Consider the following 23896-nt stretch of genomic DNA (forward strand, 5'->3'; position numbering starts at 1 on the left):
GAGTCCACATAGTAGTGTTTGATTTTATAATTAACTTTCTTGCAGGTGAAATTTCCTAATTTTCCACAGACAATGGCAATTGTTTAGAAAACATACTTTTGTCAGGTCTTAGAGTAACCAACATCAGATCCCACCATTATCTTCCTCGGGGACTTTGTTTGATCACCTGGAGGCATTTCAATAGTATATTGTGTCTGGAACAAGTCTCTTCCACTCATTGTGTGTGATTCACTAGAAGGTCACTTGAATTCTACCCAAGAAAATTTAACTCTTAACAGGTGGCTAGGCTGGTCTGCTGTTGAAATAAAGTTATGTTTTTGATAAATCTCTTCAAGAGGCACTACAAGATGTACTACCAATCATCTGGAGAATCAGCCTTTTTTTTCCAGGCCTTGGGGTTTTTTAAGTCCCATCATGCCTCTGCCTTTGGGAGTCATGCTTGTAACTGTCAATCTTGCAATGCCTCATGGGACATGAAGTTTGGCAACAGCTGGAGGGTCATCAGTTTGACACCTGTGCTTTAGGGTTTAATTCCTCCCCTTATAAGTCAGGATCATTCTCCCTTCCTCATTTTTCAGTAATCCAAGGGATTACTCTCACAATTTAGACTCCCTTTTTCAATTGTAACTCAGTCCTTGTCATCAATCCCTCATGCCTGGGAGCCTGAACTTGGGGCAAAACATCCAAATGGTCTCTCTAGACCAAGTACTTCCAGATATTACTTGTCTGCCTTTTTGTCTGAAAGGGGTATTTTCTTCCCTTCACCATGAAGTCTTGGGGCTCCAATCTGTTTTCTGAGAACAGTTCCCGTCTCATCAAGCATCCCCTCCATGACTTGGTACTCTGACCTGAGCTCCACTGGAAATCCCTCACTTGTTGAAGAGTCTTCCCCTATGGAACGGTCTGGGAGTTTTCTCTGTGGCAGGTCTAGTGGCCTAGTCCCTATGCTGTACTACACTGAGAGTGTTATGTTTTATTACTGTCCTCTTTGGAGATAAGAATTTGCCGTCTGGTACTCTTCTGATTCAGTACCTGAAAGCTGTTGATTTCCCACCTGGCAGGAAGATTTAATTGCTGGATGGCCCTGTGCTCTCCACATTATCAGCAAGAAGATCATGCTTGGGTCCTGCTGCTAGCCCCCTCAGCAGGTAGGGGGTCTGCCTGGAGACCTTTGTGGGACCTGGTCACTGGAGCTTAAGTTCTCATTTGAAGACAGATGTGCAGTTCCTCCAGACTCCTTCCCTTGCTCCTGTTCCTAATCAGGTAGACAATCTAGGATCCTTCCCCCTTCCCCTCTCCTCAGCTGAGGATGCTTTGTTGGACCATGCTCCGTGATTAGATGTCGGCAGTTTTTCTTAGAGGCAATGATGGGTGTTTAGGCACATGGGTCCCTGTGCATCCTTATGACCTGCTGGTGTTTTGTGCACCATATGGGTTGCGCCATATTTCTTCTCACTGCTTACCCCTGTGGAGGTGTCTTGGCACTTTTTCCACTTCTAGTCAAGCCCTTAAGAACTCTTAGGGTTCTTTCCTATCCTCAAGAGCTGGCTGGCTGTCTGATATGAAGGATGGGACATTCTGGGTAGTCTGTCTCGGTCTCTGATATGAAGGATGGGACATTCTGGGTAGTATGTTTCTCTCTGACAGGAAGGATGGAAGATTCTGGGTAGTCTATCTCGGTCTCTGATATGAAGGACGGGACTTTCTGGGTAGTCTGTCTCTCTCTGATAGGAAGGACGGGACATTCTGGGTAGTCTGTCTCTGACTGATAGGAAGGATGGGACATTCTGGGTAGTCTGTCTTGGTCTCTGATATGAAGGATGGGACATTCTGGGTAGTCTGTCTCGGTCGCTGACATGAAGAACGGGACATTCTGGGTAGTCTGCCTCTCTCTGATATGAAGGACGGGATATTCTGGGTAGTCTGTCTCGGTCTCTGCTATGAAGAAGGGAGATTCTTGGTAGTCTGTCTCAGCCTCTGATACGAAGGATGGGACATTCTGGGTAGTCTGTCTATCTCTGATATGAAGGATGGGACATTCTGGGTAGTCTGTCTCTCTCTGATAGGAAGGACGGGACATTCTGGGTAGTCTGTCTCTCTCTGATATGAAGGACTGGACATTCTGGGTAGTCTGTCTCTCTCTGATAGGAAGGATGGGAGATTCTGAGTAGTCTTTCTTGGTCTTCTGATATGAAGGACAGGAAATTCTGGATAGTCTGTCTCTCTCTCTCTGATATGAAGGATGGGACATTCTGGGTAGTCTGTCTTTCTCTGAAATGAAGGATGGTACATTCTGGGTAGTCTGTCTCGGTCTCTGATATGAAGGACGGGACATTCTGGGTAGTCAGTCTCTCTCTGATATGAAGGCTGGGACCTTATGGGTAGTCTGTCTCTCTCTCTGATATGAAGGACAGGACATTCTGGGTAGTCTGTCTCGGTCTCTAATATGAAGGATGGGACATTCTGGGTAGTCTGTCTTTCTCTGATATGAAGGACAGGACATTCTGGGTAGTCTGTCTCTCTCTGATATGAAGGACGGGACATTCTGGGTAGTCTCTCTCTTTGATATGAAGGACAGGACATTCTGGGTAGTCTGTCTCGGTCTCTAATATGAAGGACAGGACATTCTGGGTAGTCTGTCTCTCTCTGATATGAAGGCTGGGACATTATGGGTAGTGTGTCAGATTTTAGAGGTCTCTGTTTTATTATGCATTTTGTTTTTATCTTGTGTTCTCTGTCTTTAAGACTTTTCTATCTGTAGTAAAATATCTTTGTTAAACAGTTGGTTGCATAAAAGTTAGGTTTATTGTTTCTTACATTTTTTAGTTGTTTTTGATCTTCCCTGGTATCTCTGTAAGGTAGATACAATGCAGGTATTGGTATTAGGAGACATTTCTTGGGGCTGCAGTTCCTCTGAACTCCACAAGATGGTGATCTCATTTCTACTACCCAGACAGGACTTCTCTATGGAATATGAACAGGAAGTGATGTCAGGAACAGACAGGAAGTGATCTGGAATAAAGATAAGAAGCTCCATGCGGTCTGAAGGAGATCGGAGAGGTTGGTGGATGTGGCAGTAAAGGAGTACTTATTATAAAGGATTTATATAGCGCCAACAGTTTGCTCAGCGCTTTACATAATGGAGGGAGACAATACAGCAACAATACAAACAAGATTGCAGATGGATTCTTGCTGGAATATAGATACTTCTATGCGCTCACCTTCCATTCAGCCCACTGCTGAGCTAACACAGCTTTGTGATGTTTATCCTTCATGGAGATCTTTAGAGACTCCCTTGGATACTCCTGATGGTTGATTATCCACTTGCCCTCCTGAGGATTTACCCCCCCCCGTAATGAACACGCCTCTTTTTGCTACTCGGCGCTGCACTAATTCAACTGATAATTGCGCGGTCATGCAATGCTGCACCCAAACAAAATTTACGTCCTTTTTTCACACAAATAGAGATTTCTTTCGGTGGTATTTGATCACCTTTTTATTTTTCACGCTATAAACAAAAAAATTTTTTGAAGAAAAACAATATGTTTTACTTTCAGCTATAAAAAATATATAGTAAACTCAAAGTTGGTTATAAATTTAGGTCAAAATGTATTCTGCTCCATGTTTTTGGTAAAAAAAATCCCAATAAGTGTATATTGATTGCTTTGTGTGACAGTTATAGCGTCTACAAACTATGGTATAGATACTGTAATTTACACCATTTTTCTGCTATACAGCGCTGCACTAGTTTAACGGACAATTGCGCGGTCATGCAATATGGTACATAATGAAATTTATGTCCTTTTTCATCCACAAATTGCGCTTTCTTTCGGTGGTATTTGATCGCCTGTGCATTTTTTATTTTTTGCGCTATAAAAAAAGGCTGACAATTTTGAGGAAAAAAAACAATATTTTGGACTTTTTGCTATAAAACATGTCCAGTAAAAAAAAATAAAATTTAGTCATAGATTTCTGCCAAAATGCATTCTGTGACATGTCTTTGCTACAAAAAACCCCAATACGTGTAAACTAATTGGTTTACGTGAAAGTTATAGTGTTTACAAATGGCGGGAAAGATACTGGGATTTTTACTTTTTTTTATACTAATAATGGTGGCGATCAGCGACTTATGGTGGGACTGCAATGGACATTCTGACACTGGGGGGGAACTGACTTGGGGTCACTGACATCCCCAGTGACACCAATACAGTGATCAGTGCAAAAAAACAACTGACACTGTACTAATGGCACTGGGGAGGAAGGGGTTAAGTTTATTATTCAGGGAAAGGGTTATCTGTGTGAGGGGAGTGTTTTACTAGGGGGCGGGGTGTGTACTGCACGGGACACCGCTAATCAGGACACATAAACTCTTCTGTCCCGATCAGCTTTGTCAGGAGCTGTCAGGGAACTGACAGAAAGCACAGCTACTGCAGCTGTGCTCTCTGTCACTGATTGCCACTAATCGCCAGGACATAGCTGATAACAACCGGCTGTGACCCGTCGAGTGTCATCCGTGGCCATGATCGGCGGGACATGTAGGGTGGCGGCGCACCTCTCACGTGCCCCCTACCTGTTTTAAAAACACATGTTTTAAAACGTGGTTTTGCCTGGCCGTGGTGCCCTGCCGCCGTATTTCTACAGTGGCTGGGCGGCATGTGGTTAAAGATGATTGTGGGTTAGTTTTTTCTCATGGCAATAAAAAGTGCTCCATCTCCTTGTATTATTCCTCGTTGGTATAGTGGGAAAGAGAAAGATACATGGTGCCTTATCGTTTATTAAAAGAACAATTTTATTCACAACTTCTTCTTATGCACTCACAAGTATTCAGTATAAAAAGAGCTGAGTTAAAATCAGTGAAACCGCTACATGCGTGTGTGACAGGTCTCCTGCGTGGTTGCTCACACTCGTCACATAGACTTACACTCGCCGTGAAGTCGGGTTGCTGTGGTGACGTCAAAGCCCCTCCCCAACGCGTTGCGCCATAGGGACACGTGGTCCCTGTGATCACCCCCCGGATGAAGCCACGTGTCCCTGTGGCGCAACGCATTGGGGAGGGGCTTTTTTACGTCACCGCAGCAACCCAACTTCACGGCGAGTATAAGTCTATGTAACGAGTGTGAGCCGCCACGCAGACCTGTCACACGCATTTAGCGGTTTCACTGATTTTAACTCAGCTCTTTTTATACTGAATACTTGTGAGTGCATAAGAAGCAGTTGTGAATAAAATTGTTCTTTTAAAAAACGATAAGGCACCATGTATCTTTCTCTTTCCCACTATACCAATGAGGAATAATACAAGGAGATGGAGCACTTTTTATTGCCATGAGAAAAAACTAACCCACAGACCCACAATCATCCATTATCAACCATCAGGAGTATCCAAGGGAGTCTCTAAAGATCTCCATGAAGGATAAACATCACAAAGCTGTGTTAGCTCAGCAGTGGGCTGAATGGAAGGTGAGCGCATAGAAGTATCTATATTCCAGCAAGAATCCACCTGCAATCTTGTTTGACTAATCAACTTTAATCGAATTTGTGTTGATTTTTTTGGACACTATTCATTTCTTATTTAAATTACTAATATTATGATATTTTTTTTGTTTTTTTCACATTTTATTATTTATTTTAAAGTTGTAATAAGTTGATTTGGAAGGTTCATTATTTCTGGAAGTATTCATATCTCACATTTAGGGCGTGGCAATAAGCAATCAATTTACTGTACATTACTACAAAACACATTTATATGAGGATGTGAATAGATGCCTGCTGACCTATATATTTATTTATTATACCTCAATGGCTCGCAAGTAATTATATATATTATTAATACAGTTCAATACAACAGGGATTTGAGGGCCTGATCCTGGGAGTTTATAATCTACGAGGGAGGGGCTAGTGGTACAAAAGGTAGTAACTGTGGGGGATGGACTGGTTGGAAGAGTAGAAGATTCCAGTATTAGCTGAGAGCAGGATAGGCTTCCCTGAAGAGATAGGTTTTCAGAGATCGCCTAAAAGTGAGCAGAGTAGGTGATAGTCTGATAAATTGGGGTAGAGAGTTCCAGAGGATGGGGGAAGTTCTGGAGAAGTCCTGGAGATTAACATGGGAGGAGGAGACAAGGGAGCTAGAGAGTAGGAGGTCTTGCAAGGAGCGGAGAGTACAGTTTGGGTGATATTTGGAGACAAGATCGGTGATGTAATTTGGAGCAGAGTTATAAATGGCTTTATATGTTATTGTTAGTGTTTTGAATTTTATCTATTGGGCAACGGGAAGCCAGTGGAGGGATTGGCAGAGAGGGGTGGAGTATACTGAGTGGAGGCCAGTGGAGGGATTGGAAGAGAGGGTTGGAGGCTAGTGGAGGGATTGGCAGAGAGGGGTGGAGGATACTGAGTGGAGGCCAGTGGAGGGATTGGCAGAGAGGGATGGCAGATATGGAGTGGTTAGTAAGGTGGATGAGTCTGGCAGCAGCATTCATGACAGACTGAAGAGGGGATAGCCTGCGATGAGGTTGGCCAATGAGGAGGGAGTTACAATAGTCAAGGTGAGATATAACAAGGGAGGGAATAAGTTGCTTAGTTGTTTCCGAGGTTAGGAACGGGCGTATCTTGGAGATGTTGTCTTGGTGAAGTCTACAAGATTTGGACAGTGATTGGATTTGGCGGTGAAAGGACAGATGGGAGTCTAGCATTACACCTAGTACCCTGGCATGAGGGGAGGGACTGATGATTGTATTATTGATCTTGATGGAGAAGTCCGGGGAGGGGGCACAGGCTGGGGAGAATCCTAAGAGCTCAGTTTTGGAAATATTAAGTTTGAGGAAGTGGAGTGACATCCATGCCGATATGTCACTTAGTAGGTTAGTAATGCGAGAGGAGACAGGTGAGGTGAGGAGGAGACTGAAGAGCCAAGGTAAGGGGTAGAAAGATAGATTTGTGTGTCATCAGCAAAGAGATGGTACTTAAAGCCGTGGGAGTTTATCAAGTGACCAAGGGAGGAGGTGTAGATGGAGAAGAGAAGGGGTCCAAGGACAGAGCCTTGAGGGACCCCTACAGAGAGAGGGAGTGAAGAGGAGGAGGCAGAGTTATCGGTAACACTGAAGGAGTGCTGCGATAGGTAGGAGGAGAACCAGGAGAGAGTAAAGTTTCGGAGGCCAAGAGAGTGTAGTTTTTTGAGGAGGGGGTGGTCAACCATATCAAAAGCCGCAGAGAGGTTAAGTAGTACGAGTACGGAGTAATGGCCATTGGCTGGTATGAGTACGGAGTAGTGGCCATTGGCTGGGATGAGTACGGAGTAGTGGCCATTGGTTGGGATGAGTATGGAGTAGTGGCCATTGGCTGGGATGAGTATGGAGTAGTGGCCATTGGCTGGGATGAGTATGGAGTAGTGGCCATTGGCTGGGATGAGTATGGAGTAGTGGCCATTGGTTGGGATGAGTATGGAGTGTTGACCATTGGTTGGGATGAGTACGGAGTAGTGGCCATTGGCTGGGATGAGTACGGAGTAGTGGTCATTGGTTGGGATGAGTACGGAGTAGTGGTCATTGGTTGGGATGAGTACGGAGTAGTGGCCATTGGCTGGGATGAGTACGGAGTAGTGGCCATTGGCTGGGATGAGTACGGAGTAGTGGCCATTGGCTGGGATGAGTACGGAGTAGTGGCCATTGGCTGGGATGAGTACGGAGTAGTGGCCATTGGTTGGGATGAGAAGGGAATAGCGACCATTGGTTGGGATTAATACAGAGTAGTGGCCATTGGTTGGGATGAGTATGGAGTAGTGGTCATTGGTTGGGAAGAGTACGGAGTAGTGACCATCGGTTGGGATGAGAAGGGAATAGCGACCATTGGTTGGGATTAATACGGAGTAGTGGCCATTGGTTGGGATGAGTATGGAGTAGTGGCCATTGGTTGGGATGAGTACGGAGTAGTGGCCATTGGTTGTGATGAGTACGGAGTAGTGGCCATTGGTTGTGATGAGTACGGAGTAGTGGCCATTGGTTGGGATGAGTACGGAGTAGTGGCCATTGGTTGGGATGAGTACGGAGTAGTGGCCATTGGTTGGGATGAGTACGGAGTAGTGACCATTGGTTGGGATGAGTATGGAGTAGTGGCCATTGGTTGGGATGAGTACGGAGTAGTGGCCATTGGTTTTAGCAGTTAGTAGATCATTAGTGAGTTTTAGTAGTCCAGTTTCAGTGGAGTGTAGTGAGTGAAAGCCAGACTGTAAAGGGTGAAGAAGGTTGTTGTCGGTGAGGTGGGAGCTCAGGCGATTGTAGACTAAGCATTCTAGGAGTTTAGAGGTAAATGGCAGCAGGGAGATGGGTCTTAAGTTGTTCAGGTTGGTGGGGTCCAGGGAGGGCTTGTTAAGTATGGGAGTGATGTGCGCATGCTTTAGAGGGGAGGGGAAGGCACCAGTAGAGAGGGAGAGTTTGAAGATGTGAGTGAGGGAGCATAGGATGGAACAAGAGGGTGACCATAGTAGTTGTGAGGGGACAGGATCCAGGGGGCAGGTAGTGAGACGGGCTTCTGAGAAAACCTTAGTGACCTCTTCGGTAGTAGCGAGGTCAGAAGAGGAAAGTGTTGAGGGAGGTTTAGTATAAGGTATGCTAAGTGGGATGGATGTCTGTGCAGTGGTGATGCCGCTATGAATTGCATCAATCTAGTTTTTGAAATGATTTGCAATCTCATGAGCAGTGAGTGAGGTACTGGGTGGAGGTGGAGGTGGAGAAAATAGAGAAGAGACGAGGAGGACTGGATGACAAGCTATTAATAAGAGTGAGAAAGTCGTCTTGTTTGGCAGCATGGAGGGAGGAATTGTATGTGAAGAAAGCAGATTTATGCTTGTTGAGATTTGGTTTTACGCCACAATCGCTCCAGCGCATGACTATGTTGTTTAAGATGTCCGGTGCGGTGTGGTCAGTCTGCTGCGGTTGTAATGGTTGGGGCCTGATGCTTCGTGTTGTTAGAGGAGCAAGTCAGTCTAATGTGGATGACAGTGAACTGTTGTAGACAGCAGTGGCCAGGTCAGGGCAGGACAGGGCATTGATTCTGTCATAGAGGAGGTCAGTTGCAGAGTGGAAAGGAGCCGGGTTCAAGTTGTGAAGGTTTCTGCGGGTAATTGTTGGCTGCTTGGAGGGATAGGTGTTTGAAGACGAAGAGACTGTGAAGGTGATGAGATTGTGATCAGAGAGAGGAAAGGGGGTGTTTGTGAGGTTGTAGGGTGTGCAAAGATGGAAGAAAACAAGGTGTAATGTATTCCCATCAGAGTGAGTGGAGGACGGTATACATTGTGCTAATGCAAAAGATGAGGTTATGTTGAAGAGTTGGGATGTAGCCGGGTTGTTGACATTAATAGGGATGGTAAAATCTCTGAGAATGATAGCGGGTAGTTCAGAGGAAAGAAAGTAGGGCAGCCAGGCGGAGAAATCATCAAGAAAGCGGGACACGGGTCCAGGAGGACGATAGATCACTGCAATCCTCAGAGAAATGGGAGAAAACAGCCGGATGCAGTGAGTCTGGGAAGAAGAGAAGGATAGCGAGGGAGGGTTATGGAGGACTTGAAAGGTGCTCAGTGGGGATAGAAGCAAACCAACCCCACCACCTTTCTGACCACTGGGTCTGGGTGAGTGGGTCCAGAGGAGGCCTCCATAGGAAAGTGCTGCGGGGGAAGCAGGTTTCTGTAATTGCTAGTAGGTTAAGGGAGCGGGAGACAAAAAGGTCATAGACAGAGGTGAGATTATTACAGACAGAGCGGGCATTCCAGAGCGCACATGAAAAAGGGAGGGTGGTTTTTGGGAGCACGAGGACTCCTATTAAATTGAGGGGATTGCGGCTATTCCTGGAGGAAAGAGGGTGCCTGGTGTGCGGGGGAAATACTGGAGGACCAGGGTTTGGGGAGATATTCCCAGAGGTTAGGAAAAGGAGGATGCCTGGTGCTGGGGTGAGATACTGGAGGACCAGGGTTTGGTGAGATATCCCCAGAGGTTAGGAGAAGAAGGATGCTTGCTGCGGGGGTGAGATACTGGAGAACCAGGGTTTGGGGAGATCCTCAGAGGTAAGGAGAAGGAGGGTGCCTGGTGTGGGGGTGAGATAGTGGAGGACCAGGGTTTGGGGAGCTATCCCCAGAGGTTAGGAGAAGAAGGATGCCTGGTGCGGGGGTGAGATAGTTGGAGACCAGGGTTTGGGGAGCTATCCCCAGAGGCTAGGAGAAGGAGGGTGTCGAGTGAGTTAGTGGAGGACCAGGGATTGGGGAGCTATCCCCAGAGGTTAGGAGAAGGAGGAGGGTGCTGGCGTGAGATAGTGGAGAACCAGGGTTTGGGCAGATATCCCGAGAGGTTAGGAGAAGGAGGGTGCCTAGTGAGGGGGTGAGATAGTGGAGGACCAGGGTTTGGGGAGATATCCCCAGCGATTAGGAGAAGGAGGGTGCCTGGTGTGGGGGTGAGATAGTGGAGGACCACGGTTTGGGGAGATATCCCCAGAGGTTAGGAGGAGGATGCCTGGTGTGGGGGTGAGATAGTGGAGGACCAGGGTTTGGTGAGATATCCCCAGAGGTTAGGAGAAGGAGGATGCCTGGTGTGGAGGTAAGATAGTGGAGGACCGGGGTTTGGGGAGATATTCCCAGAGATTAGGAGAAGGAGGGTGCATGGTGTGGGGGTGAGATACTGGAGGACCAGTGTTTGGGGAGATATCCCCAGAGGTTAGGAGAAGGAGGAGGGTGCCTGGTGTGGAGGTGAGATACTGGAGGACCAGGGTTTGGGGAGATATTCCCAGAGATTAGGAGAAGGAGGGTGCCTGGTGTGGGGGTGAGATAGTGGAGGTCCAAGGTTTGGGGAGATATCCCCAGAGGTTAGAAGGAGGATGCCTGGTGCGGGGGTGAGATAGTGGAGGACCAGGGTTTGGGGAGATATCCTCAGAGGTTAGGAGAAGGAGGGTGCCTGGTGTGGGGGTGAGATACTGGAGAACCAGGGTTTGGGGAGATATCCCCAGAAGTAAGAAGAAGGAAGGAGCCTGGTGCAGGGGGAAATAGTGAAGGACCAGGATTTGGGGAGATTTCCCCAGAGGTTAGGAGAAGAAGGAGGGTGCCTGGTGTGGAGGTGGGATAGTGGAGGTCCAGGGTTTGGGGAGATATCCCCAGAGGTTAGGAGAAGAAGAAGGGTGAGGAAAGTAAGATGGGAGTGGGATGTACATGAGCGCACATGCCTTCCAGTCCTGGTGTTTGGGTCAGCAGGAGGTGATGAGAGCAGTAGTAGGGAGATGGTAGCAGTGAGGGGGAGATGTACAAGTTTTGGGGTGGAGTAGAGGGGTAAAGAAGTGAGATTTTGGGAACGCAGGAAAGTAATATGAAAAGGAGAAGTAGAGGGGACATATGAAAGGCACACGGAGTGGGACTTAGACTTGTAAGAGATCTTTCCCGGGGTGTTTGCTCCCAGTCTGTCCAGCGTTTCTTGTTGTATCTTCCTGCTGCTTGAGTTCTGCTTTAGTTCAACTGCTTCTTAGCACTCCATCAATTTTTTTTTTCAATTCTTTTATTATAAATATATCAAAATAAAAGTCAGTTTTACCATGGTTCCAAAAAAAATCAAATAAAGTTCCATTTTTACATAAAACAAAGCATATTTCTGCAAATGTCAAGAGAAACTTATATTACAATTGCCAAAAAAAAAGTTCCCGTGTATTTACTCACATAAGGAAAGAAAAAAAGACAGAAAGGAACAAAACGCATGAAAATAACCAAAAACAGAAGTCTTGTCTTTCATTCAAACTGATGACTTGGTCCTCACGATATGTCAGAAATTGCTGATTCACTCTGTGGAACCTTTCAGACATGGAACTTTTGCATGTAACCCCACATGTCCCTATTCTATACAATAATCACTCCTATTCTACCGCTCCACCCACCCAGTCCAGCCCTTGTATGAAGGCCTGCAGGGAAGACAAAAAACTAGGTAAATACACAGTACCAACCATAAAAAGAAAAGGCCTCAAAGCCGCATACAGGATGTTCTTAGCACTCCATCAATGCAGCACTCACTCAAAAGCAGAACCCCATCAGTGACTGTGCCCCCCATCAGTGATCTCCTACCATCAGTGACTGTGCCCCCCATCAGTGATCTCCTACCATCAGTGACTGTGCCCCCCATCAGTGATCTCCTACCATCAGTGACTGTGCCCCCCATCAGTGATCTCCTACCATCAGTGACTGTGCCCCCCATCATTGATCTCCCCCCATAAGCTGATCTAAATTTATAGGGAGATGGCCCAATGAGCACTCATCTCTGCCCCAATTAGGAACTGATAAGGATCACATGAATAGGGAGGTTGATTCTCAAACACAGACCAGACACAGGCCACAGTCATAAAACGGTAATAAGATGTTATGTTCTATTTACACCCAGTAACCCCCCCCCCCCGTCATGTCCGTCCTCTTCCTCCATAGTCATGTCTGTTCTCTTCCTCCATAGTCATGTCTGTCCTCTTCCTCCATAGTCATGTCCTTCCTCTTCCTCCATAGTCATGTCCGTCTTTTTCCTCCATAGTCATGTCCATCCTCTTCCTCCATAGTCCTGTCTGTCCTCTTCCTCCATAGTCACTGTGACATCTTTTATGTCCAGCAGATGATGATACACATCAATATTTAGAAGGACACAAGGATCTCTACAAGGACGTCATGATGGACAATCAGCCGCCCCTCACATCACCGGGTAAGAGGAGACTTTATTGTAAAGGAGAGAGCAGTACGGAGGATCCACCTAGATCCCCCATCATCTGATAAACACATAGAAACAATGGATTCAGTCAGTGTGTGTGTTTCCTACAGATGGATCCAGTCATGGGAACCCACCAGAGAGATGTCCCCGTCCTCTGTATTCCCGGGATTCCACACAGGAAGGTCACACCATCCCTCACTATTACAAGGTTGGTGGGATGGAGCATCTAGAACATGGACTTGTAAAGATGTGTGGATATTTTATGTGATATTTTCTCTCATTTCCTTGATTTAGAGTGGAGATCCAATCGATATAGAATTTGAGGTGAAAGCAGAAGAAGAAGAGGCGTATGTGAGGGATGATCAGCAGTCTATGGAGGAGGATGGAATAACGGGGACATTTATAGAGGAGGACACTCCTACAGAGATCAGCACAGGTGGGTCATGAACACTAAATCCATTCCTCCACCCATACTGCTCACTGATTGGTCCAGAGTAGGGCGGGGACTGGGTGATATCAGCCTGTAATCCCCTGGTCACTTTCCTGAGCTGTGTTCCCCGTCCTGTATTCCTGGATTTCTCTCGGATAATCTTCCTTCTCTGTGCTGCAGACAAAAGAATCCAGGACTTTCCTACAGCAATCCCCCACTTATCCCCCCAATCCCCCCTTATGTATTATACATGGAGATCATATCCCCCCATTATGTATTATACATGGAGATCATATCCCCCCCTTATGTATTATACATGGAGATCATATCCCCCTTATGTATTATACATGGAGATCATATCCCCCCATTATGTATTATACATGGAGATCATATCCCCCCCTTATGTATTATACATGGAGATGATATCCCCCCTTATGTATTATACATGGAGATCATATCCCCCCCTTACGTATTATACATGGAGATCATACCCCCCCTTATGTATTATACATGGAGATCATATCCCCCCTTATGTATTATACATGGAGATCATATCCCCCTTATGTATTATGTATGGAGATCATATCCCCCCCTTATGTATTATACATGGAGATCATATCCCCCCTTATGTATTATACATGGAGATCATATCCCCCTTATGTATTATACATGGAGATCATATCCCCCTTCTGTATTATACATGGAGATCATATCCCCCCTTATGTATTATACATGGAGATCATATCCCCCCCTTATGTATTATACATGGAGATCATATCCCCCCTTATGTATTATACATGGTGATCATATCCCCCCTTATGTATTATACATGGAGATCATATCCCCCCCTTATGTATTATACATGGAGATCATATCCCCCTTATGTATTATACATGGTGATCATATTCCCCCTTATGTATTATACATGGAGATCATATCCCCCCTTATGTATTATACATGGAGATCATATCCCCCCTTATGTATTATACATGGAGATCATATCCCCCCCTTATGTATTATACATGGAGATCATATCCCCCTTATGTATTATACATGGAGATCATATCCCCCCCTTATGTATTATACATGGTGATCATATCCCCCTTATGTATTATACATGGAGATCATATCCCCCCTTATGTATTATACATGGAGATCATATCCCCCCTTATGTATTATACGTGGTGATCATATCCCCCCTTATGTATTATACATGGAGATCATATCCCTCCTTATGTATTATACATGGAGATCATATCCCCCCTTATGTATTATACATGGTGATCATATCCCCCTTATGTATTATACATGGAGATCATATCCCCCTTAGGTATTATACATGGAGATCATATCCCCCCTTATGTATTATACATGGTGATCATATCCCCCTTATGTATTATACATGGAGATCATATCCCCCCTTATGTATTATACATGGAGATCATATCCCCCCTTATGTATTATACATGGAGATCATATCCCCCCTTATGTATTATACATGGTGATCATATCCCCCTTATGTATTATACATGGAGATCATATCCCCCTTATGTATTATACATGGAGATCATATCCCCCCTTATGTATTATACATGGAGATCATATCCCCCCTTATGTATTATACATGGTGATCATATCCCCCCTTATGTATTATACATGGAGATCATATCCCCCCCTTATGTATTATACATGGAGATCATATCCCCCCTTATGTATTATACACGGAGATCATATCCCCCCTTATGTATTATACATGGAGATCATATCCCCCCTTATGTATTATACATGGTGATCATATCCCCCCTTATGTATTATACATGGTGATCATATCCCCCTTATGTATTATACATGGAGATCATATCCCCCTTAGGTATTATACATGGAGATCATATCCCCCTTATGTATTATACATGGAGATTATATCCCCCCTTATGTATTATACATGGAGATCATATCCCCCCCTTATGTATTATACATGGTGATCATATCCCCCCTTATGTAATATACATGGAGATCATATCCCCCTTATGTATTATACATGGAGATCATATCCCCCCCTTATGTATTATACATAGAGATCATATCCCCCCCTTATGTATTATACATGGAGATCGTATTCCCCCCTTATGTATTATACATGGAGATCATATCCCCCCCTTATGTATTATACATGGAGATCATATCCCCCCCTTAATCTCCTCTTCTCAGTAGAGAATACATTCAGTTCCTCTAATCTTTCCTCATAGCTGATCTCCTCTATGCCTCGTATCAGTTTGGTTGCCCTTCTCTGTACTTCCTCCAGTTCCCCAATGTTCTTTTTATGAATTGGAGCCCAAAACTGAACTGCATATTCCAGATGAGGTCTTACTAATGATTTGTACCGGGGGGGGGGAGGGGAGGGGGGGTGATATCTCTCTCTGGAGTCTATACCTCTCCTAATACAAGAGAGGATTTTGCTCGCTTTAGAACCCGCAGCTTTGCATTGCTGCCATTATTAAGCTTGTGATCTACTAGAACCCCCAGATCCTTGTCCACCATTGACCCCCCTAGATACTTCTCCACTATTGACCCCCCCAGATCCTTCTCCACCATTGACCCCCCCAGATCCTTCTCCACTATTGACCCCCCCAGATCCTTCTCCACCATTGACCCCCCCAGATCCTTCTCCACTACTGACCCCCCCCCAGATCCCTCTCCACAATTGCATCCCAGATTCTTCTCCAACATTGATTCCCCCCAGATCCTTCTCCACTATTGACACCCCAGGATCTTTCTCTACCATTGCCCCCCCCCCAGTTGTACCCCCCTAGTATGTATGATGCATATTCTTAGCCCCCCCAAGTGCAGAACCTTACATTTATCACCATTAGCCCTCATTGGCCCCATAGTCCCCCAATTACACAGAGCATTGAGGTCGGCTTGTAAGTTGGAGACATCCTGTAAGGACGTTATTCCCCGGCACAGCTTGGTGTCATCTGCAAAGACTGGAATGGGATTTATAATCTCACACCCCATATTGTTTATATATATATTAATAAGTAAGGGTCCCAACACTGAACCCTGGGGTACCCCACTAATAACACTGAACCCTTGGGGTACCCCACTAATAACACTGAACCCTGGGGTACACCACTAATAACACTGATCCCTGGGGTACCCCACTAATAACACTGACCCTTGTGGTACCCCACTAATAACACTGAACCCTGGGGTACCCCACTAATAACACTGACCCTTGGGGTACCCCACTAATAACACTGACCCTTGGGGTACCCCACTAATAACACTGAACCCTGGGGTACCCCACTAATAACACTGAACCTTGGGGTACCCCACTGATAACACTGAACCTTGGGGTACCCCACTAATAACACTGAACTTTGGGGTACACCACTAATAACACTGAACCTTGGGGTACCCCACTAATAACACTGAACCCTGGGGTACCCCACTAATAACACTGATCTTTGGGGTACACCACTGACACCCCCAGACCATGCAGAGTATGAATCATTAACCACTACTCTCTGAATACGATCTTTTAGCCAGTTTTCTATCCATTTACATTCAGATTTTTCCAGCCCATAGACTTTACCTTACACATTAGCCGTGTGTGGGGAACTGTGTCCAAGTATACCACGTCCACCGCCACCCCTCTGTCCAAGTATACCACGTCCACCGCCACCCCTCTGTCCAAGTATACCACGTCCACCTCCACCCCTCTGTCCAAGTATACCACATCCACCACCACCCCTCTGTCCAAGTATACCACGTCCACCACCACCCCTCTGTCCAAGTATACCACGTCCACCGCCTCTCCTCTGTCCAAGTATACTATGTCCACCGCCACCCCTCTGTCCAAGTATACCACGTCCACCACCACCCCTCTGTCCAAGTATACCATGTCCACCGCCACCCCTCTGTCCAAATATACCATGTCCACCGCCACCCCTCTGTCCAAGTATACCACGTCCACAGCCACCCCTCTGTCCAAGTATACCACATCCACAGCCACCCCTCTGTCCAAGTATACCACGCCCACCGCCACCCCTCTGTCCAAGTATACCACGTCTATCCCTCTGTCCAAGTATACCACGTCCACTGCCAACCCTCTGTCCAAGTATACCACATCCACCCCTCTGTCCAAGTATACCACGTCCACCGCCACCCCTCTGTCCGAGTATACCATGTCCACCGCCACCCCTCTGTCCAAGTATACCACGTCCACCCCTCTGTCCAACTATACCACGTCCACTGCCACCCCTCTTTCCAAGTATACCACATCCACCACCTCCCCTATGTCCAAGTATACCATGTCCACCACGAGCTCTCTGTCCAAGTATACCACGTCCACCGCCACCCCTCTGTCCATGTATACCACGTCCTCCGCCACCCCTCTGTTCAAGTATACCATGTCCAAAGCCACCCCTCTGTCCAAGTATACCACGTCCACCGCCACCCCTCTGTCCATGTATACCACGTCCTCCGCCACCCCTCTGTTCAAGTATACCATGTCCACCGCCACCCCTCTGTCCAAGTATACCACGTCTACCGCCACTCCTCTGTCCAAGTATACTATGTCCACCGCCTCCCCTCTGTCCAAGTATACCACGTCCACCGCCACCCCTCTGTCCAAGTATACCACGTCTACCGCCACTCCTCTGTCCAAGTATACTATGTCCACCGCCACCCCTCTGTCCAAGTATACCACGTCCACCGCCACCCCTCTGTCCAAGTATACCACGTCCACCGCCACCCCTCTGTCCAAGTATACCATGTCCACCGCCATCTCTCTGTCCAAGTATACCACGTCCACAGCCACCCCTCTGTCCAAGTATACCACGTCTACCACCACTCCTTTGTCCAAGTATACTATGTCCACCGCCACCCCTCTGTCCAAGTATACCATGTCCACCGCCATCCCTCTGTCCAAGTATACCATGTCCACCGCCACCCCTCTGTCCAAGTATACCACGTCTACCGCCACTCCTCTGTCCAAGTATACTATGTCCACCGCCACCCCTCTGTCCAAGTATACCACGTCCACCGCCACCCCTCTGTCCAAGTATACCATGTCCACCGCCATCCCTCTGTCCAAGTATACCACGTCTACCGCCACTCCTCTGTCCAAGTATACTATGTCCACCGCCACCCCTCTGTCCAAGTATACCATGTCCACCGCCACCCCTCTGTCCAAGTATACCACGTCTACCGCCACTCCTCTGTCCAAGTATACTATGTCCACCGCCACCCCTCTGTCCAAGTATACCACGTCCACCGCCACCCCTCTGTCCAAGTATACCATGTCCACCGCCATCTCTCTGTCCAAGTATACCACGTCCACAGCCACCCCTCTGTCCAAGTATACCACATCTACCGCCACTCCTCTGTCCAAGTATACTATGTCCACCGCCACCCCTCTGTCCAAGTATACCATGTCCACCGCCATCCCTCTGTCCAAGTATACCATGTCCACCGCCACCCCTCTGTCCAAGTATACCACGTCCACCGCCATCCCTCTGTCCAAGTATACCACGTCTACCGCCACTCCTCTGTCCAAGTATACTATGTCCACCGCCACCCCTCTGTCCAAGTATACCACGTCCACCGCCACCCCTCTGTCCAAGTATACCATGTCCACCGCCATCCCTCTGTCCAAGTATACCACGTCCACAGCCACCCCTCTGTCCAAGTATACCACGTCCACAGCCACCCCTCTGTCCAAGTATACCACACCCACCGCCACCCCTCTGTCCAAGTATACCACGTCCATCCCTCTGTCCAAGTATACCACGTCCACTGCCACCCCTCTGTCCAAGTATACCACATCCACCACCACCCCTCTGTCCAACTATACCACGTCCACTGCCACCCCTCTTTCCAAGTATACCACATCCACCACCTCCCCTATGTCCAAGTATACCATGTCCACCACCAGCCCTCTGTCCAAGTATACCACGTCCTCCGCCACCCCTCTGTTCAAGTATACCATGTCCACCGCCACCCCTCTGTCCAAGTATGCCACGTCCACAGCCACCCCTCTTTCCAAGTATACCACGTCCACCGCCACCCCTCTGTCCAAGTATACCACATCCACCGCCACCCCTTTGTCCAAGTATACCTCGTCCACCGCCACCCCTCTGTCCAAGTATACCACGTCCACAGCCACCCCTCCGTCCAAGTATACCACGTCCACCATCATCCCTATGTCCAAGTGTACTACATCCACCGCCATCCCTCTGTCCAAGTATACCACTTCCACAGCCACCCCTCTGTCCAAGTATACCACGTCCCCCGCCACCCCTCTGTCCATGGATTTGCTCACCTCCAATCTAACCTGTTTCTTGATGGTTTAATCCCAGCTCACCTCTACATGTTGTCTACAGTAAACATTTCAGCTTCCACTGATTACAGAATACTAATACTGAGAGTCCTGACCCTTATACTATATAACTTGTACATTACATACTCCTGACCCCTGCACTATATACTCTATGTTGTACATTACATACTCCTGACCCCTGCACTATATACTCTATGTTGTACATTACATACTCCTGACCCCTGCACTATATACTCTATGTTGTACATTACATACTCCTGACCCCTGCACTATATACTCTATGTTGTACATTACATACTCCTGACCCCTGCACTATATACTCTATGTTGTACATTACATACTCCTGACCCCTGCACTATATACTCTATGTTGTACATTACATACTGCTGACCCCTGCACTATATACCCTATGTTGTACATTACATATTCCTGACCCCTGCACTATATACTCTATGTTGTACATTACATACTCCTGACCCCTGCACTATATACTCTATGTTGTACATTCCATACTCCTGACCCCTGCACTATATACTCTATGTTGTACATTACATACTCCTGACCCCTGCACTATATACTCTATGTTGTACATTACATACTCCTGACCCCTGCACTATATACTCTATGTTGTACATTATATACTCCTGACCCCTGCACTATATACTCCATGTTGTACATTACATACTCCTGACCCCTGCACTATATACTCTATGTTGTACATTACATACTCCTGACCCCTGCACTATATACTCTATGTTGTACATTCCATAGTCCTGACTTCTGCTCTCCCCCTCCCCCCACTGCTATATATACACATAATATGGATTCTCTTTTGTTACACCCATTTCCTCCCAGCTGGACATTTTATATCGGATGATGTGATTGGAGCACAGACGTTTACATGGTGATAATAATGTGATAACATCCTCCAACTTTGGACCCTTAAACAGAAAGTGATAATGAGGGAGGAGTCAATACCCCAATGATGGTGGTCTTCAGGATCAGTCCAGTCTTCATCTTGGTTGTTCTCCCCCCATCCTCACTCTCTGACCTCTGGTGGGGCTCAGCCCCGCTGTTCTTCATGACTAAATCATGGAGTAAATAAGGAAGTGCAGTACTTCTTGTGTTGGGAAGATGGCGATGAGAAATAGAGGGGGTGGGGACCCTCGTCCTATAATTCCCTCATCACTGTCCCTCCTATAAAAGACAGTTCTGGTTGTTTCCTCACTCTCTGACTAAGGTCCATGAATAAAGAAATGACCTGGTAGGAGATCAGAGGAGCCATTTCCTAGTTCCCTTGAGGGTGGAATTGTAAGCTCCTCAGAGACCAAGCTGCCTGATGTGGGCGGAGTCCTGGTTTGGGGAACCAATCAGCTCCTGTCTAGTAATCCTCTTTGTCTTTGTATTTTAGTCCATGGCCGGGAGATGAGGAAAACCTCCGAGGATTGTCTCACTTTGTCTCCAGACTGGAAAGTAGAAGATGAGGACATCACACAGTATAGTCCAGGAGAAAACCCGGCTCCCTCCAATGTCCATCCGGCACTACCCAGTGTAGATGGACCATCGGATTCCTTGTATCCTGAGGAACCTCAGACTGTGCGGGACCGGGCCGGCCTTCCAACAGGGAAGAGGTTCTCCTGTACTGAGTGCGGGAAGGGTTTCTGTTCTAAATTCAAACTTAATGTGCATAAAAGATCTCACACAGGGGAGAAGCCGTATTCCTGTCCTGAGTGCGGGAAATGTTTTTCACAGAAGTCCTATCTTCACACACATCAGAGATCTCACACTGGGGAAAAGCCATATTCCTGTCCTGAGTGTGGAAAATGTTTTTCAGTGAAGTCCAATCTTAACAAACATCAAAGATCTCACATGGAGGAGAAGCCGTATGCCTGTTCTGAGTGTGGAAAATGTTTTTCAGAGATGTCCATTCTTCATAAACATCAGAGATCTCACACGGGGGACAAGCCGTATTCCTGTCCTGAGTGTGGAAAATGTTTTTCAGAGAAGTCCAGTCTTCATAAACATCAAAGATCTCACACGGGGGAGAAGCCATATTCTTGTCCTGAGTGCGGGAAATGTTTTTCACAGAAGTTCAGTCTTCATGAACATCAGAGATCTCACACGAGGGACAAGCCATATTCCTGTCCTAAGTGCGGGAAATGTTTTTCACAGAAGTCCAATCTTTACACACATCAGAGATCTCACACAGGGGAAAAGCCATATTCCTGTCCTGAGTGCGGGAAATGTTTTTTACAGAAATCCTATCTTCACACACATCAAAGATCTCACACAGGGGAGAAGCCGTATTCCTGTCCTGAGTGCGGGAAATGTTTTACACGGAAATCCTATCTTCACACACATCAGAGATCTCACACAGGGGAAAAGCCATTTTCCTGTCCTGAGTGTGGGAAATGTTTTTCAGTGAAGTCCAATCTTAACACACATCAAAGATCTCACATGGAGGAGAAGCCGTATGCCTGTTCTGAGTGTGGGAAATGTTTTTCAGAGATGTCCATTCTTCATAAACATCAGAGATCTCACACGGGGGACAAGCCGTATTCCTGTCCTGAGTGTGGAAAATGTTTTTCAGAGAAGTCCAGTCTTCATAAACATCAAAGATCTCACACGGGGGAGAAGCCATATTCTTGTCCTGAGTGCGGGAAATGTTTTTCACAGAAGTTCAGTCTTCATGAACATCAGAGATCTCACACAGGGGACAAGCCGTATTCCTGTCCTGAGTGTGGGAAATGTTTTTCACAGAAGTCCAATCTTTACACACATCAGAGATCTCACACAGGGGAAAAGCCATATTCCTGTCCTGAGTGCGGGAAATGTTTTTTACGAAAATCCTATCTTCACACACATCAGAGATCTCACACGGGGGAGAAGCCGTATTCCTGTCCTGAGTGTGGGAAATGTTTTACACGGAAATCCTATCTTCACACACATCAAAGATCTCACACGGGGGAGAAGCCGTATTCCTGTTCTGAGTGTGGAAAAGGTTTTTCAGAGATGTCCTGTCTTCATAAACATCAGAGATCTCATGCAGGGGAGAAGCCACTTTCCTGTCCTGAGTGAGGGAAATGTTCCTCACTGAAGTCCTGTCTTCCTGTACATCAGGGATCCCACACAACCCTGGAGGTGTATTAGTGCCTTGAGTGCGGGAAATGTCTTCTAGATGAATGTTGCTGGACATCCCAGCTCTCATGTGGGGAAGAAGCACACCCTGATATACACCTCAGATATACTCCATGGCTGATCTTCATCATGGAAGAAACAGTTCATAAGGAGATCAGAGGTCCCCAAAGACATGGATGAAGTGTGGGACCGGGTTGGCCGTTGATAGCAGAAGAATAAAAATGGAATCCTGACCTAGAGCACTGGGCTGACTTTTCATTGGGGTGCAGAATACAGTGAAGGAAATGCGTATTTGCCCCCCTGCTGATGCTGAATGTTCGCCCCTCACACAGAAATGATCGGTCTAACAATGGAATGTTCGGTGTAACACTGAGAGACAGAATACAACAACAAATTCAGCAGAAATGCGTCTAACAAATGATGACTGATCTGCATGTTCATGAGGGAAAGAAGGATTTGATCCCCTATCATTCAGCAGGATTTCTGGCTCCCAGGTGTCTTTCATACAGGTAACAAGCTGAGATTAGAAGCAGTCTCTTAAAGGGAGTGCTGCTAATCTCATTGTGTTACCTGTATAAAAGACACCTGTCCACAGGAGCAATCAAACCATCAGATTCCAAACTCTCCACCATGGCAAAGACCAAAGAGCTGTCCAAGGATGTCAGGGACAAGATTGTAGACCTACACAAGGCTGGACTGGGCTACCAAACTATGGCCAAGCAGCTTGGTGAGAAGGTGACAACAGTTGGTGCAGTCATTCACAAATGGAAGAAACACAAAACAAGTGTCAGTCTCCCTAGGTCTGGTGCACCATGCAAGATCTCACCTCGTGGAGTGTCAATGATCATGAGAACAGTGAGGAATCATCCCAGAACTACACGTGAGGATCTTGTCAATGATCTCCAGGCAGCTGGGACCTCAGTCACCAAGAAAACAATTGGTAACACACTACGCCGACAAGGACTGAAATCCTGCAGTGCCCGCAAGGTCCCTCTGCTCAAGAAAGCACATGTCCAGGCCCATCTGAAGTCTGCCACTGAACATCTGAATGATGCAGAGGAGGACTGGTGGGAAGTGTTGTGGTCAGAGGAGACCAAAATACAGCTCTTTGGCATCAACTCAACTCGCCGTGTTTGAAGGAGGAGAAATGCTGCCTATGACCCCAAGAACACCATCCCAACTGTGAAACGTGGTGGAAAAATTCTGCTTTGGGGGTGTTTTTCTGCTAAGGGGACAGGACAACTGCACCGTATCAAAGGGACGATTGACTGGGCAATGTACCAT

The 23896-nt window shown here is 46.7% G+C and overlaps 1 protein-coding gene across 1 annotated transcript in view; it reads left to right on the forward strand.

The window, feature by feature from the left end:
- The window catches only part of LOC149461861 (uncharacterized), a 102631-nt gene extending 79539 nt beyond the window's left edge, over window positions 1-23092 (forward strand). The window contains exon 5 of the mRNA XM_089677723.1: window positions 21684-23092. Within this exon, the coding sequence (XP_089533849.1) occupies window positions 21684-22552 (869 nt within the window). The 3' untranslated portion in view covers window positions 22553-23092. The remainder of the gene's footprint in view (window positions 1-21683) is intronic.
- The last annotated feature ends 804 nt before the right edge of the window (window positions 23093-23896 follow it).

The sequence above is a fragment of the Staurois parvus genome, unplaced genomic scaffold (assembly GCF_062004578.1).
Source record: "Staurois parvus isolate SC_StPar_1 unplaced genomic scaffold, SC_StPar_1.0 ptg000191l, whole genome shotgun sequence".
NCBI classification, from domain to species: domain Eukaryota; kingdom Metazoa; phylum Chordata; class Amphibia; order Anura; family Ranidae; genus Staurois; species Staurois parvus.